Genomic DNA, 18,869 nt, shown 5'->3' with positions numbered 1-18,869 from the left:
CTGTGGATCGTTTGTAGAGATACTGGGTTCAAACCCAGCAGAGGTAGTCACAGAAAAAAGTCTGTTCGACACTCCATGTTGTTTGATGTGGGTATGTAAAAGATCTCTGGTGACACATTTGTTGTTCACGTGACAAAATTCATTACAACTCAGCCACAGAGAGATTTGGTTTACAATGCCATCTAGTGGGCCTTGAGCAAAACAGAACCTAGTAACTGACGAGCAAGCACCGAGATGGCATCAAACTGAAACGTTTGTACACGGTAGCTGAGGTAATACGATAAATAAATAAACATTATTTTAAACTCAAACCTACAACTTTAATCTCTTTCGCAAACGCGCAAGTAGTTTTCCCAATATATGGTATGCTGAGTACGTTCTTTCTGAAATACTTATCGCCCATTTTTCACTTCCATACAATGACACATCTTTCTCATTCCTGTATAAATGTTCAAAGTCAGAAAATTTCTTTTCTTAAGAAAGGCCTTCCTTGCTTGTCCTCCTTACTTCTGCCATCGTTAGTTATTTTACAATCCAAATAACAATATTCATCTACTTCCTTTAAGACAACTATGCCTTCAAAATACACATACGACTCACTGGTCTTTCTTTGTATGTGTACACACATGCACAGAAATGGTGTCCCGACACAAGCAATCAACACGTCCCACTCCACTACTGACAAGGAGTGCTGGAGGCCCAGTGTGTGTTCCCATTTCGATCACAACGATATTGTAGTGAGCAATGCATTGTTTATATCAGGACATCATTTCTGTGCATGCGTGTACTACCAGAGTATCGTTCCAATCTTCAGGTATAAGCCAATTATTTAGACAATAATCAAATACAAATCCCACATAAGATATAGTGGCCCATTGCATTTTCTTTAACCATTCCACACTTACGCCTTAAGTTCCCTAATTTTCGTGTACATTTTACTGTTATTGATATTCACCAGTTTGTTCTATTTCTTCCGCCTCAATATATTGTGTATATGGTCCAAATTTAAGTACATAAGTACCTGCTAGAATGTAAGGTCCTCATTGGAAATCATCATCATTTGCTAAAGGCTAAGCCTTGTCGCCGCAGCCATCTTGAACAAGTCATTTCAACTCGGCATAGGTCTCTGAAGCAAGTCCTTGAAATAAGACACTCCTCCTTCCCCGGCAATTCTTCTCACGATGCAGAATGTGACCAATAAATTTTATTTTCCATTTTTCAATTTCAGTTACCAGACTCCATTTTCCTCCTGTCTCTCTCTCAGGACTTCTATATTCATCTTCATTTCAGTCCAACTTATCGTCTGCATTTTTCTCCTGACCCACATTTCAATTGCCTCTAGTCTCTCCGTACAGAAGCAAGCATCATACAAGATCTTCTGAGTTTGAATATCTATATATTTGTTGGCCAGCACATGCTTTTTACCTTGGGAAGGCTTTCTTTGCCATTGCTATCCTTTTTGTGACTTGTGATATGCTGCGATTCCCCCTTGTGATCCGGCTTTGTAGGTGGCAAAACTGTTTCACTTGTTCAGTTTTATCATGGCCAATTTTGATGTGAGTTATAGGTGTTTTCTTGAATTGATATATTGTCATGGTTTTTGTTTTCCTTGCATTAATGTTGAGGTGTCATTTGCCTATTTCTGATGGTATGGCAATATCACCAGCAAATATTATAGAATATACTTATTTACCATTAACATTGATGCCAGCAGTTTTCTCTTTCATGACTGATGGATTCTTCTATGAACAAAATGAAATGGAGAATGGCTTTTAGTGCCGGGAGTGTCTGAGGACAATTTCGGCTCGCCAGATGCAAGTCCTTTTATCTGACACCCTTAGGTGATGTGCGCATTGTGATGAGCATGAAATGATGATGAAGACGACACATTCACCCAGCCCCTTGTGCCAGCTAAATTAACCAATTATGGTTAAAATTCCCTACCCTGCCAGGAATCGAACCCGGGACCCTGTGATGAAAGCCAGCATGCTCACCATTTACCCATGGAGCCGGACTATGAAATTAAAAATATGATTATTTATACAGTTATTATTATTATTATTATTATTATTATTATTATTATTATTATTATTATTATTATTATTATTATTATTATTATTATTTCAAACCTAATACAGAAGAAATGAAGCATTAACCAAGACACAAACACAGCTCAAAACATTGCTCATCTTTAAAAATGTTAACTGCGGTCCTGTTGTGGCTGAGGATGGTAGAACACACCCACAGTATCCCCTGCCTGTCTCTCAACTTGGGTTGGCGAACTCAGGGTCCCATAACCTTTGACTACACGTGCCTATTTATATATACTAAGTACACGCGTGGCATATTTTATACACCAAGAGAATGAAATCGCAATAACTAAACATTTCATCTTTAACAAATGATACACATTAAATTACCTTAGTTCAGTTTACCGGGCAAGTTCGCCATGCGGTTAGGGGTGTGCAACTGTGAGCTTCCATCCGGGAGATGGTAGGTTCGAATCCCACTATCGGCAGCCCTGAAGATGGTTTTCCGTGGTTTCCCATTTTCACACCAGGCAAATGCTGGGGCTGTACCTTAATTAAGGCCACGGCTGCTTCCTTCCAACTCCTAGGCCTTTCCTATCCCATCGTCGCCATAAGACCTACCTGTGTCGGTCCGACGTAAAGCCCCTAGCAAAAAAAAAAAAAAAGAAGAAGATTTTCACACCAGGGAATTGCCGGGGCTGTACTTTAATTAAGGCCACGGCCACTTCCTTCCAACTCCTAGCCTTTTCCTATTCCATTGTCGCCGTAAGACCTATCTGTGACAGTGTGACGTAAAACAAATTGTAAAAATAATAGTTCAGTTTAACCATACTTATAATAGTTTATTGGATAATAATGTCGACAACTTGAAGAAATAGCCACATTGCAGTCCAGTAATCACCACTGGACAAGTGGTCACACAAGAGAAACAGCATTGCCATCTTCCTCTTGCCTTTTGTATTTTCTCAGGTCTGCAAGCAGGTTCCTAACTTCATATCTGTCTTCAAGATGTGCTTTCATCAGAGATATCGACAAGGCTGTGAGAAAATCTCATTCTCAGTGTGTAAGATTTTGTCACCGGTTGGTGGGACGGAGAACTGAAACTACAGTGTGTTTGGAAATGTAAATTTTAATTTTTTTATTTGTCTGAAGGATTTAATTTTTTGCAACTCTGGACTCTACTGGAATTTTATGTAACGGCAAGAAATATTGAACTGTATGAACATTGCAACATGCAAAAGTGTTTTGAAGTGATTTTTTTTTAAATGTAGTTTTTATGTAATCTGATGTAAAATTTGTAAGGTGATTTATTTTGGAGCATCCTGTACCTGTACTGCAAACGCGGTTTCCTATGATGAAATTTTGGTGTAGTAATCGTAATGTTCCAGAACTTGTGCAATTGCTAACGATGTTAAAATGACCATATATGGTCACGAGATTTTCTATTGGCAAAAAGGTCCAGGAATCTAGGGTAAGTTTGATCTTATTGGTTGATTGTAATCGGGCCATTTCCGGCCTGGTGGCCGGCTTGGAAAAAATTATGCGTGATCTCGGCGTCAATTTCCATCCGACCGCCCTCGCTAGCGTTCGCGCTCAAGGGCTACCCTCGGGAACTCCTGCCTTTCCGAAGTAAGTGTTATTTCAGTGTTTTTGCAATGTTATTCTCAATGTTTTCTGGTTTCGTTTCATTTAGTTTAATTCCTTTTGTGTTTCATTATTTCTTTGCTTAATGTAATTTTAAAAGTTTAATTTAATGCGAGTTTACCCTAGGTTCCAATTGCCGTAGTTTCAATTCTTTCATCCATTAAATACTTTTGCTTTAAACTATACCTTTAATGTAGCATCACCGTCTTTGTTAAATCAAATTTTATGTTAAGTTACTTAAGTATGTCTTGTTTCCGTGTCGTGGAACTGTATTTGTAAAACTTTCTTGTCATTTTTAATATAGTTGAGCTAGAGGGTGTTTCTTGTAAGTCTCTTCTCCCCCATAACGTCATACGTTCCCATGGACCTCATAGATAGGGCTTCCCAGCACATTCCACATCCTGTTTTAGTTGTCATTTTTAGGCCTGTAAGTGTTCCCTGTGTTTGGTTTATATGAATTCTCCGCCACTGCGTCATTTTCCTCTCTCATTATCATTATTATTTCTATATTATTATTATCTCATCATTAAGTATTATACTATTTATTACTGGTATTATTTTATTACTTCATTATTCTTATTATTTATGTACGTGCTCGAAATTATGGTTACAGATTTAACTGTTCATTCCAGCTATATTCTCCAAGTGAAAAAATAAAGCCTAGGCCGTCTCCGTGTTCTTCTTGATACAGTATCTACACTTTCTTTGTTGCAGTTTTAGTCCATTATTATTGTGAATGCCAGTAATTCAGTCTTTGTAGTATCCTTTGTGTGTTGAGTACGTTCAGAGTTTTCCCACATTTTTTCGATCTGCAAATTCATATATTGAATAGTGTCCTTAGTGAAAAACACTATCATGTGTACTTCTTTCACTGAACCTACTTGTCAGTGGGTCTTTACTCCACCTGATTCCACACAAAATATCATCCCCTCTATTGGAACTAGCCCCTTCTTGTCCTGAGTCACTTGAATGTTCTGATTCTGTATCGTGATCATTTTGCTCTATAAATTCTTGTTCATAAGTATCTGCGTCTCCTCCAACCTCTTTCTCCAATTCTTCTTGCGCTATAGCCTGATAGATTTCAGTAAGCCCCCACAGATTGTTAGCTCGTATGCAACTCCTACAAAAACAGAACTATACGAGACAGGGACATAGTTTATATTTCGATTAAAATATCGGGTAAAAAATAAGAAGAAGACAATGAGTTAAATAACTGAAAAAATATTGTAATTACATAATTACACACGTGCTACGCCACAGCTCATTGTTTATTACAGTGAATCAGCAAGAACGAATTACACATCTCAGGGACAGGTTAGATGGTGCCTAAGAGCCCACCTTCTTTAGTACGAGTGGTGTCCTTATTTGTGCCAGGCTCCTCACTTTTATTTGTCCTGTCTGACTCAGGTGGTGTTAGGTTTGCGAGACCTCTTCGTTTTCACGTCCTACGTTGTCCTTTCCCTTATTTTGCCGATAAGTCCAATGCACCACAAGATATTGTGAGGAGCTGGTCTACTCATCGGCCATTCTTCAGCAGAACATGTTCCACGTAGTGTTTCAAGATCCTGTACAAAAGGACTTGCACATCAGTGTAGTGTTTTGAACTTGTGGTTTGACTGGTAAACAGTTTTCAACATTCAAGTCAAGGCATGGACATTTTACTTGCACTTCTTTTGTCATATGACAGGTGTCATTTTAATACTTTCATTTAGTCACCAAATGTTATGTTATGATCGTGTTTTTGTATTTTAATCTGTTGTCTTAACTGCAGGTGCCCCATAGTACAGGGCTTAAACTTGTGTAAATTTTTAAATATAACAATATTGTGTTAAACAGGAGCATATTTTGAAAATTTAATTCATCTCAAGAGATGTGTCTGTACGTTGCTCAGATTGTGGCGTAAGACTCAAATTCTTCGACTTGTTGAAAATATGAACTTAGAGACAGTATATTTTTAACACAGTTTCATTGTTATCAATATGGTTTTAAATTGTGATGAATTTGGTGTTGATAAACTTATATGATTGTCAATTTTTCTAAAAACTTCTCTTCAGCTGCTGATGATGCAGTGGGGCGTCAAAACTAGTACTGATTGAAAAATATATGTTGTAATTACATCTATGCAATAAATTTTTATGTATTGAATAAGGTGGACCGAAAATTATAATAAAACGTTGTAATGTTAGTTTGATACGGGCAAACAATGAAGTTTATTAATTTAAATATTTCTGCCGGGTGGCAAAACATGGAACTAATCACTTTTGTGGCATAATTCGCAAGCGCATTACTTAGCACATCTACAGTGCTGTACCGCACTGAATACCATACGGTGGTAACTCACGTGCAAGTCTTGCCGCAAGAGGTGTCGGTTGAGTGCTCTCAGTCTGATGGCCAGAGTCCAGCCCACAAGGATGACAAACAAGTCGCAATAGTTCCAGCCGAAGGTGGCGAGCTCGCTGGCTACCACCACGAGCAGTCCGAGAGGCGCGCTGTACGGGATCGTGGAGGAGAAGAGAAACCCGTGAGACCGGGACATGTACAGCCGGAGGAAGTCTCCCGCCGAGGAACACACCTCGTGCTGCCCCCTCAGACACTCCTGGACGTGGACCAGGATACTCATCAGGTGTTCCACTGGAGACACAACATAACAAGTTTGTTACTTACTAACGGAGCTGTCAGCACACTTAGATAGGTCAAGAGCATGTGTTTACCTGTGGGAATCTTCGTCAAAAAGCTTGTTAGTACTAGACATACGTAGCAGGTCAGAGTGATATTTGTCTCGAGCTATTTCAGGCAGATTCTTACTGAGCAAGTGGCTGCATAGTAGCTGTCAGCTTGCATTCGGGAGACCATGGGTTTGAGTCCCACCTTTGGCAGCCCTGAAGAAGGTTTACCGTGGTTTCCCACTTTCTCACCAGGCAAATGGTGTTGGGGCTGTACCTTCATTAAGGCCACGGCGTCTACTTTCTCATCCTTCCATCACCGAAAACTTTCCCTGTGTTAGTGCAATATTAAACAAGCAACATAAACAAATAAATAAATAATTAATGACTGTTAAACATTTATAAGTGGTACTCATGGGGATGCAACCATGTCACCGTGTGTCAATTCTCCTTATATCCATTTTGAACTACCCTACAATTAGCTGATCGTCATGTTGGCCTCGTGCCATAGATGAACTGGCGCTATTCACACTAAGATTATCAATGCTCTAAGCTTTTGGCTAGCAGAGTGATTCTGTGATGAGTATTTTCAACATTTTTCGTCCTTTGACAGCCATACCCTCTTGCCTATGTGAGCATTGGAAACATGGCTGACGTTCGTTCAGTTAGCTTGAGCCAGGCAGCGCTTCCACCTCTCTATGTTATTCTAGCTCGTTTGTCAGCTTGCATTCAGGAGATACTGTGTTCGAACACCCCTTGAGATTATTTTCCATGGTTTCCCATTTTCACACCAGGTAAATGCTGGGGCTGTACCTTAAAGCCATGGCCGCTTTCTTCCCACTGCTAGTCCTTCACTCTGCCATCGTCTTCATAAGACTTATCTGTGTTGCTGTGATGTAGAGCAGATTGTAAGCCACTTGCTAGGCTATAAACATAACTCCAGCAAAAAGAAAGTTGGCAAAAAGTACTTCACCCTAACCCATAAGAGTTCTGTCTCATTTCACAGGAAGTGTCTGTTAGCTGAGCACTGACAGTATCAAACACAGCGGGAAATTATACAAGTACTATAGGCCATACCATGTTAAGGAAACAGACTTGCCACATCAAACAACTCTGCTCAACAACATCACGGGAAAACGACAACACAAAACTCAGCATTTCATTTCAAGATAAAATCAGGAAAAAACTAAAATATTGTTCATGAAATCAGCAACAAGGGTAAACTACTGCACATACTAAACCTCCCTGTTGAAGTTCATGGAAAATTCGGGGAGAACGTAAACAACTCGGGAGGTGGGGTTGTCCAGGCAACGCTGGGTACTACTGTCCCCTTGTATTGCCCCACGAGGAGAAGAATGGTAAAAATTTAATGTGCTAGTGAAAAAAGTGGTAAGAATAAAATGCGCTTAAGAAGCAACAGCTAAATAACAAAACCAAGCACAGATAAAATCATAGCGAATTTCTGTATCAGTAGAAGTGATGCCCAGGTGTATCGCTGCACATCGCATCAGTAACAACTGCTGTACAGTACTCGCACACACTTGTCTTCAACAGAGATAAGCTGCCAACGATTGACATTACACTTTATGCTTCCTCCCTGCAAATGTACAGAATGTTAAGTAGATATTTTAACAACCCACAGGCAAAAAAATGCCTTGTCCGTTTTTCTTTCTTTCCTAATACAATATAAATTACCTTATAGCATTTCTTAATCACGAGGAATTGAGGGTGTCCAAGAGGGCTGTGTTCATTCCCTGTAGATCCATAAGAGCAGTTCTGTTTCCTTAACATGGAATGATTTAGAGTGTGTACTGAAAAACATTGCTCCTAACCAATCAAACTTCTTGATATGTTTTGGAGAGCAAGAAACAACTGAGAAATAGTCATATACAGAGAGATGGAAAGATAATGAGAGGCAGCAAGCACAATATCCACATCCTCTCTCCTCATTAATTCAAGTTTCTGCTTCCCAATTTCATCAGGCTGAACATCAACACTGAATCTTGATGTACAAAATATGTAATAAGCATAGGAACTGGGTAGAGACATGAATACAGGTGGTAAAAGGCTTGTTGAGTACAACTAGCACTAAGATAATGTCCCTAATTTATTGCTACTTTGTTCCCTTCTATGACACAAATTTCACTGTGTATTTCAGAGTACAGGCTGGCCGGTAAACTATTGTGATGGTGACCATGTAATGCTATTACAAGAAATGAATTTCATTATTATGCCCATATTGTTGACCTTAACAAGTGTTGTGCTACTTTTAGGACAAGTCCACCTTTACAATACAAAACACATTTATTCCCTTCAGAATAACTTTAACTTACCGGTACATGTTTTGTCCTCATAGGGACATGCTGAGCCATGGTTCAAAAACAAAAATAGAACAAGGATATATATTATTGTACTTTAAAAGACATTTGATGAATCTTGTTCTGTCTGTGTGCCAATAATGAGCATGGATCTAGAATTAAAATGTAAAAAGATTGGTCAAAAACACTTGTCATGTTATGCTATCCATGCAAATGCAGATAAAGGTGGAATTGATCAAGAGAACAGAGTAAGGCATGTTCGAATTATTGACAAAAATATTCTCCAAGAGATTGGGGAAATAATAAGATGAAAACTCCAGCAAATGCAGGAGAAAGGAGCAGATGACTGAACGGAAATAGAACTCAGAGAATTAGAGCAGGTGAAGTGTTATCTGATCCTCTAATGATTAAGACTGGTGTCCCACAGGGGAGTGCAATTGGACCTTTAATTTTACTTATATACATTAATGATATGAGTAAAAAAGCCTATTATAAACTGTATAGAGTAGTAAATAAGTTACAGGATTGTGAGCCTAGACAGTGTTGTGACATGGAATGAAAGTCAAGTTGTAAGTTTCAAAAGGTAGAAAAGTCGTCTTTTAATTTCTATATTGACGGGGTGAATGTACTTCATGGGGATCATTGTCAATACCTTAATTAGAGGTAATCACATAAATGGAATTGTAAATAAAGGGTACAGATTTCTTCACATGGTTATGAGAGTAGTTGTAATAAGGATGTAAAGAGAGGGCACATAAGTCTCTGATAAAACGCCGATTATAGTATGCTTCTAGTGTACAGGAACCTCGTGAACTGGAGGATGCTCAGTGATGAGCATGATGATGAACTGTTGAGTGAAATAATATCCAAAACTATAACAAGGGTTGACAGTGACATTGTCAAAATATCCACAAAAGCATCAGTGGTGTGCAACTTACCGCAACCCAGAGACATGATGACGGAGGCAAGGAAGCGAGTCTTCCAGCAGATGGGCGGCCATCCTAACATCGAACTTTGGTCGCACTCAATCTTGTGCCAGAAAGTGACGAGAGCAGGCCAGCGAAGGGCCAACCGCAGGAAGAGCAGAACGGTTAGTGTAGAACAACCGTAAAAAACAGCTCCTGCAGTGGCCGAACCGATCGTCTCTGTGGGCACATAGACAAGGTCACCATTGAGATGTTAGTCACATTGTTGGTGTTTTGACAATAACAACAAGAAGCAATCAAAGTCATTTATACTGACATTGGAGCCACAGTGGAGTAGTTATAAGGAGTCTTTACAGAAAGGCAGTGGCATGAGGTTAGGACCAGGGCTTAACAAACAACCAAAAAAAAAAATAATCCCATTGAAAGTGTGTGAAGCCAAGCAAAGGGTCATGTGGCTCATAACAAGAAAATTGTTACTGAAAGGGAACAAACTAATGATTCCTCAATGTTGAGACATGTTTGTAACACAAGTCATCAGGACAGCCATGGACCGGGGATGTTGCGAACAACTCTGACAGTGATTACAAAGTTATGGACAGGATTGAGTGCCTAACCTATCTCTCTTCCACGGACTAAATTGTTCAGTACAATACTGAATATCTTATTGAAGCATTCTGGTGATTGTTTAAATGTTAGTTATTCTAACTATGCATCTCGTGGTTTATTTCACTTTGCTTTACGCCACACCGACACAGATAGTTCTTCTGGCCACAATGGGATAGGGAAGGCCTGGGTGTGGGAAGGAAGCAGTTGTGGCCTTCGTTAAGATACAGCTCCAGCATTTCCTTGGTGTCAAAATGGGAAACCATCTTCAGGGCTGCCGGCAGTGGGGTTCGAACCCATTTTCTCCTGAATGAGAACTGTGACCCTATCCACATGGGCAACTCATTCAGTCTTTCAGTTTTTATGTTAGTCGTACTGCAATGCCGACTTGGCTGAAGTTGTTATTTGAGATAAGTCAGTACCACGAGGACAACAGACACGGCAGATTTATGACCATTTAATCCATACATCTCCTGCACTGCATATGCAATTCCAGGATGTTCTTCCAAACACAGACTTAAAGAGCTGTGAGTACTCCTTACTTACCAACTAAAGTGGCATACGACTGTATCGAATTCAAATGACTGATTCTGACTCTTACTCATGTCGTGTTAAGGCGATTCAATACCTCACCGGCTGACCCTCTTGTCCATGTTTACAAGCTAAATTGAATACACAGGATGTGTTTATTAGACAAGATACCCCATCGACAAGACACAGTTCTACACTATGGACAAATAGACACACTGTCCTTTTTATAGTAATACATTCGGACAACTGGACAAGGACAGATGGAAGCTGCCTGCTCATCACTTAAGTTGTTACAGGAGCTGAAGAAGTGGAACAACAAGAAATGTGTAACACCTTACAGACTCTAGTATGTTGAGCACACAGAGCAGACTACATTTAAGGTGTTGCCTACAATATTCTTAGCAAATGAATTTGAACAACCACGAACCTACTACACTGTTGTAGCAAGGAGAGAGGTGATAGATTCTAACTGGCTTGCTATCAGACTTGAGGATACTCCCACGGTATCCCCTGCCTGTTGTAAGAGGCGACTAAAATGGGCAGCCAAGGGATGCTGAATTTCCAAGCATGAGATTACCTGTGATTACTACCATCAATGAAGGAACACCATGGGTCGTCTTTTCTTGCAATTAGTACCACCATGTGAGCAATATCATGGGTCTGTGGATGGATCACTATGGGTTTACAGTACCCATGTACAGTATCCGCCACTATGACGGAGGCTCCCCACTGTCCAGGTTCGGTTGAGCTCCCCAACAAGATTAAAAGAGGCTATGCTCGCTGGGGTGATTCAGCATCTGGTTATGGACATAATGGGTCTGAGTTCTGAGGAACACCCTGTCTCTGGACGTTGCCTGCGATTAGTACCACTACATGACAAATACCATGGTTCTACTTTATTAGCGATAAGTACCATTATAAGGGGCCGTTGACCTGGATTTTGGACCCCTTTAGACAACAAGCATAATCGATTCAGGATTGTGCTTTGGAAGTAGCTAGCCTCTTGGTCAGTATATACCAGGGCTGGCCACAACGAGAATCGCGAGCCGCATGCGGCTCTTGAGTCAGTCTAGTGCGGCTCCTGACACCAAGCTTAGAGTAAAATTAATTTATATAATTAATGGAAACTAACAACACCTCGCGGCCCGCGGCAGTCAGTAGCAGCGATGTGCGGCTTAACGTTATTTAATGATTTGAGATGAATTAAACCTTCATTTTCATTCCTGAAAAATCCTTTTGCTGTTGATGTTGTGGGCGATGGCTGTCCTGTTTCATCACCAATAACAAAGGATACAGCAACTCTAGAGTTGGAGCTACTAGAACTACAAGAGGATGAAGGAGTGAAAGGACTCAAACAAAGTGGTATTTCTACCATAGACTTTTGGAAGAATGCTCCAGAAGAAAAATACCCACTAACAGAAGAGTGTGCTAAGAGACTTATCTCAATCTTTGGGACTACATGTGTGTGTGAATCACTGTACTCAACGCTTAAATTCATTAAATCTAAAAATCGATCTTAACATTTAAGTTAACTTGTGTGAACTGGGCTTACCAATTATCAGCCAGATTTCAAAAAACTAACAGTAAAAATGAGCACTCAAAAAAGCACTTCTCAAAAGTAAAATTTCATTTCTTGACGTGTACGTGAACAATAATGTTCTGTGTAGTGTAGAAAATAAAGGTTCCTTCATTTGTTATAAAACGAAAAATGTCTCTTCATTTTATAAACCATTTTCGAAACATGCTCCCAGTTTTGTCTCCTAAATATGTGGCTCCCAAAATGAAGGTTAGTGGCCACCCCTGGTATATACCAATGTTTTAAGATAGTTTGTGGGAGGTGGGGCATTGCAGATCAGGTCCAGTGATTGTTCATTGTCGTTCTTTTGAATTCTAGTCAGTGGATAGATTTTGGAATTATTTTTAACTTTCATTATTGTGAGTTGGATCCTCTGATTATTTTAAATTCGTATTCATACATTCGTTCTTCATCATCAAGTTTTAAATTCTGGTCAATGGATGAAGTTTGGAATTTTAAATTGTCATTACACTTTGTCTCATTTTGTACCATTAGGGACTGATGACCTGGATGTTAGGCTCCTTTAAACAAAAAGCATCATCGTCGAATTAGAAGAAGAAGAATTAAAACTGAATATTACATATAAATAATAATATTACTTCGGTAATGCGGACATGCAAGGTCATTTAGTTTTCAGCTTGCATTCTGGAGATAGTGGGTTCGTATGCCACTGTCGGCAATCCTGAAGATTGTTTTCCATAGTTATCCATTTTCACAGCAGGCAAATACGGTCGCTTTGTTCTGTCCCATCGTCGCCATCAGACATATCTGTGTCCATCTGACATAAAGAAAATTGTATTGACCGATTGTTACCTCGGAGAATAACAGGTAAAAGACCAAGATGGTGGCGGTTAGAGTCAGTTTAATGATAAGATTGTGGAAGCACTTGAGGATCTTGTGTTGTACTTGCTCGTGCCAGGCCCTTCGTTTCCTGCATTTCTCTTCTGATTAGGGCGGTCAACGTCGCAGAGAGAGTGGAAAGGTCTGAATGGACACGTTTCTGACAAAATTAATTAAAATTTAGCTATAGATTGATAAATGGTTTACCCTCTAGGGTTGGCCTCAGCGAGGGATGCCACTTCTACCGCCTCAAGGGCATGAGACTTTGGGTTGGGGATACAACTTAGGAGGAGGACCAGTACCTCGTCTGTTATGCTGAACAGGAGCCTTGTCAAAGGGAATGGGAAGATCGCAGCCGTGGTCTTACGGTAGGTACCATCCTGGCATTTGTCTAGAGGAGAAGTGAGAAACAGCAGAAAACCACTTTGAGGAGGGAATCAACACGAAGCGGTGTGGACAGGACGGCTGCGACATCTTGTGGTGAACGTTTTTGACTTCAGTTGTGTAATCGCGGTAAGGGGGCTTGACTTTGAACAGCTGTTTTCTAGCCGTGTACTCACCGTGATAAAGACGTGTAATCACGCATTTACTTGCTTTATGCAACAAAATAGGTCTAAATTATGTACGGTAATAACATTTTATAAAAATCGTGTTCGGAACACTTCATTGTACAATATAAATTGTTTATACCTTTTTTCAATTAGTGCACATATTTTGTGTGAGCGGAGGATATTAGGATAAATGGCATACAACTAATGTTATTTTGTTTCTACCAATAGAGTATTTAATAACATTTATTAAAATAAGAACACTGTACAGAAAATTAAATAACTGGCATGAGGAGGCCTGGGGAAGGTCTTTAGGCGACCTGCGCATCTGTAAAAGTGGAGCCCTCATGCACAGACACCCAAAACCATGGGAATTAACCAATGAATGTTAACCCTCTACTGCATACTGTTGCCACTGAGCTTATGTTGAACATTAAAGCTTGAAATTTTCTTCAGCAAACGGAAACGAGAAATAATTCATGCAGCAGAGGGTTAAAATCCCCAACCCAGTCGGGACCCAGCACGCTAACCACTCTGCAGCTAGTGAAATAATCACAGTGTGGCTGTGGGTGGGGGCGATATCCCCTGCCTGTCGTAATTATATTATATTATATTATATTATATTATATTATATTATATTATATTATATTATGTTATATTATATTATATTATATTGTACAATGAAGTGTTCCGAACACGATTTTTATAAAATGTTATTACCGTACATAATTTAGACCTATTTTCTTGCATAAAGCAAGGAAATGCGTGATTACACGTCTTTATCACGGTGAGTACACGGCTAGAAAACAGCTGTTCAAAGTCAAGCCCCCTTACCGCGATTACACAACTGAAGACAAAAACGTTCACCACAAGATGTCGCAGCCGTCCTGTCCACACCGCTTCGTGGGAATCAACTACCCCCTCCCCTGTCCCCCTCTACACAGTTGACCTCTCGAGGTTGAGTGGACCACTTCCAGCCCTCGTACCACTTTTCAAATTTAGTGGCAGAGCCGGGAATCTAACACGAGCCTCCGGGGGTGGCAGCTAATCACATTAACCAATACACCACAGAGGCAGATATTATTATATATACCAGGCGGGTCGCGAGCGCCGTACTTTCTACCTATAAATGTCCTGCATGCACAAATGATGACTGGGATGTCTACTAACAGGGGCACTACTGCCAGCAGGCAGATTACGTCACAATATGAAGAGATAACAACAGGACGGTCGCTCGCAGCATGTTCCTCAGCTATACCCGTCTAATGCAACCACGTATTTCGCTGAACAGTATTAGTTTTTGCTTTCATACAAACAACTCTTTGATAGAGTGGAATGTCTACACGTATATAATAAGTTACGGTATTAAATGTTCCTTTCCGCATCTTTGGCGTATTTACTAATGCACCGTGATATGGAACGTGCGCAGTAAAATGACTGCTATTTGTTTCAACAATACAGCACGTTGTAGCGCTCCTTCGAAAACAAGTGACTAGGCATCCCATGCGTCACTAGTGCATGCGGGGAAGTAGAAAGCACGGCGCTCGCGAGCCGCCTGGTATATGCGCCAATAAGCCGATTAGGACTATGCGTGCAGTTGCCTTCCCCTGTTCCCATATTTCTTTCATTTTTTTACTGTGAGCTTCCTTTCTGTCTTAAGAGCAGGTTGTTGTGCTAGCCATGTTCTGGTGTAATTGCTGTCTGTTTTGGTTTTACTCCTCTTTTCATAGAAAATGAAAATCCACAGCCTGTTTCCAGTCATTCGACCGGGTCAGAAATGAAGCCTCATCTAGCAGCGAGGATAGGGATTGTGCCTTTCGCACTCCTCTGGGTCAATCATTAATGAATGACGGATGAAATGAAATGATGTTGGAGAGTGTTGTTGGTATGAAATATGACAGGGAAAACCGGAGTACCGGGAAAAAAACTGTACCGGCTCTGCTTTGTCCACCACAAATCTCAGATGGGTGACCGGGATTTGAACCACGGAATCCAGTAGTGAGCGGCCGGCGCGATGCCGCCCGACACACGGAGGCAACCCTGTTTTCATAGAATTCGACTATTTGTTTGGTATAGATGCATTCTTTTAACATGTCCATAGGATCATAACCTGCGTTTTCTAATGACACTGTGGATATTTCTGTATTGTTAGATTTATTATTATTATTATTATTATTATTATTATTATTATTATTATTATTATTATTATTATTATTATTATTATTATTATGAAAATTATCAGTGACAAAACGTACTTTAACCTTTCTTTACTGGTGTTCATTGTGCAGCCACGTTCAGGTTAGATGAGTACTACTTTTTTCTTTATGAGACGTTGGAAAGGGTTTACCTGATTTTAACGAGATTTAACGTTTATCGAGCCATTTCTATCACGTGTTCCTCATTTGTTTATCAAGGTCTTGATCTAGGACATTTTTGTAGCAGTACTGTTGTATTTAGGAATAGAAAATATTGACACTTTATTATCTCAGTGAACATGATGCACGCAGACATACAAAGGAAGCTCGCGCTCCACAGTCCCCTAGATCATTTCTGACTAGTCGAGCGTGTCGCTACACTACACTATAGTTCTAGGAAGCAGTTAGAGTATAATCGTTTATCGAGTTGTTTGTGGTGTCCATGATACGCTGGAGATATCAGGTGTTCAAAAGGAAACATGGCTATTGAAACTATTCTGAACACAACTGGCTCGCCCTCCTACTTTGTGGAGAAAACATTACTTTTTTATTTCATTTTAGTAAGCTCAAACTAGGAATTATTTTAAAAAAGCAATTTGTAAAAGCCATTTCTTTCCTTTATTTTTGTTTAATTATTAACAAAATGATTAGCGGAAATAAGCACAAAATGTCGTTTTGTATAGCGCCATAGCACTTTGCATGTGCTGAGAGGAACGCTTGACTCGCTTGCCGCGCGCATTCGTCAGTCTTGTAGTTCGTGTGTAGTCAAATACTAAATGGTTTTTTAATCGTATAATCACGGCGTACTTCTATTTAATGGTAATGCATGTGTAATATTGTTCCTTTTGTGAAAGTTTTATTGTATATAAGGAAACAAAATCTCAAAAAACTTTTGATTTTTACAATATGCTTTACGTCGCACCGAGACAGATAGGTCTTTTTATGGCGACGATGGGATAGGACAGGCCTAGGAGTGGGAAGGAAGCAGCCCCAGCATTTGCCTGGTGTGAAAATGGGCAACCGCGGAAAACCATCTTCAGGGCTGCTGACAGTGGGGTTCGAACCCACTATCTCCCGAATGCAACCTCACAGCTGCGCGCCCCTAACCGCACGTCCAACTCACCCGGTAAAAACTATCATTATCGCACTTAAGTTGTAAGCTGTCAACCTTTACCTCTCTGGCGACATTCGCTCAGGGAGCATCAAAACACTTTGCATAGTGTTGCTTTTTTTTCTCTTCTCATTATTGATGTATGTATCCCCCGCCCTCAAACCCAGATACCACTTGTAATTCCCAATCACCGCTACTGCACAACCAAGTTTGTAAATTAATTCTCGTGAGAACCATCGTCTGGTGCTAGTGACACCATTCTGCTAAGTTTAAAGGTTTCCATATAGGAACTTATTATGTCCATGTAAAAGACATTAAATACTCGCGGTGAATGATTGAGAATTGAGTGCACGTGTTAAAATGCTGGTGAACAGGACACGAATATTTCTGAAAAATTGACAGGGGGTGAATAGTACTTTTTTCCAATGTTAGAATGAAACTGGTCTCTGGTTCTTGATTTAAATGTCGCTTTTGATATTATAACTAAACATATAATCTGACGAATCTGGCCAAAGAACATTTTTAATTCACAACACTTAATTAGAAGGATATATGTACTGGTTGCCAGGTAAAGACCTCAGTTTGTCAAGTTTCCACAAGTTGAAAATATTTTAAATTTCTTGCATGGTCGAGGTGAAACAAACGATTTGCTAGGCCTGACGGAAGCCGCTCTGTTGGAACAGCAATCACTACCCGTTTCACTCCTTCCCCAAATTCTCAACCGTATATTTAGAGATTCAGCCAGGTTTACAGTACTGACATAGCACAACAAAGGAACATTCGTATTCGTTTTTAAAACTTAACGTACTAGTTAACCGCCTTCTCGATTCACAATAACATTGCTTGTCCACACGCAACATCCTCCCGCCTTTGATTTTACACTGTCAAATCAAATTTATATACTCATTAACAAGATAAAAGATATGTTTTAAGTTCTTTCATTCAAGAAAACGTCTAGGAATGTCCTGGTAACTTCGGCACCTTACAAGGGGGGACCAGGAGCTGGAGACGTCGGAACAGCTAGGCCTACCTTGGTAGTATTGCGCCTTTACCTGGGCTTATTGGAGAGAAACATATTCCCAAGGGATAGATTCTTTGTATTGGCCGGATGAATTCTCCAGCAGCAGTTTTCACCTTCACTACTCATACTACGTTGTCCTTGCCGGGGAACACCTCTGTCACTCTCGCTAAGGGCCCGTCCATTCACTTCATATCGTCATTGCCGATCAGTACATCTCTTCTCTCCTCCCCTTCATGTCTCCTTTCTTGTGAACGAGTTGATCTAGATACTCCAGTCTGAATCTCTTCCTCAATTCTTCACTCAAGCATTGCAGCTTTTTTGATAAATTAATGTTATTAATGGAATTGAGATCTGGCACTCTCACCCTATTGATATCTTAACGTGTCAGAGCCACAAAGTCATTCTGGTCATCTGATATGTATGTCAATGATCTGGAATTTACAACCGCTTGACAGTCAATAAGAATCGTCATCAATTCTTCATGGTTTATAAAATAATGGCCCAGTATCCGTCGCACTCGTTCCCACCACCCACCCCACCAGGCTGCAGTGGGTGGATTGAATCTCCATTCAATTTCCAAAACTGCTCTTTCTTCGGTTATCTCAATTGCTGGCTGTTCGTTTCCAACATCAGTTATTTTGATTCCACGTTCGTTCAGCTCTTTCCAGCAAGCCGTAGACGAGAGTCAAGATAATAATCCACATATTATGGGCTGGTCTAGTACCTCAACGTTGCTAGAGTAGTTTCCTTCCAAGCTTTCTAAGCAGATGCTGTAACATCGGTGCTCCGTTTTCTTGGTTGAGTTTCCATCAAATAAGGCGTGTTTTACCACCTCAGTATTTCCATGTCGACACGTCATTTCT

General features: G+C 40.1%; 1 protein-coding gene across 1 annotated transcript in view; it reads right to left on the bottom strand.

Annotated features, from left to right (window-relative positions):
- The window catches only part of LOC136885451 (gustatory receptor 5a for trehalose), a 45,778-nt gene that overhangs the window by 17,257 nt on the left and 9,652 nt on the right, over window positions 1-18,869 (bottom strand). Inside the window, exons 4-5 of the mRNA XM_067158011.2 lie at window positions 9,594-9,800; window positions 6,016-6,305 (exon numbers count right to left, since the gene is read on the bottom strand). Of these exons, the coding sequence (XP_067014112.2) occupies window positions 6,016-6,305; window positions 9,594-9,800 (497 nt within the window). The remainder of the gene's footprint in view (window positions 1-6,015; window positions 6,306-9,593; window positions 9,801-18,869) is intronic.

Source organism: Anabrus simplex, chromosome 14 (assembly GCF_040414725.1).
Source record: "Anabrus simplex isolate iqAnaSimp1 chromosome 14, ASM4041472v1, whole genome shotgun sequence".
Classification (NCBI taxonomy): Eukaryota; Metazoa; Arthropoda; class Insecta; order Orthoptera; family Tettigoniidae; genus Anabrus; species Anabrus simplex.
The sequence above is the reverse complement of the archived record's forward strand: the minus strand, read 5'-3'. Positions and strand labels throughout refer to the sequence as shown.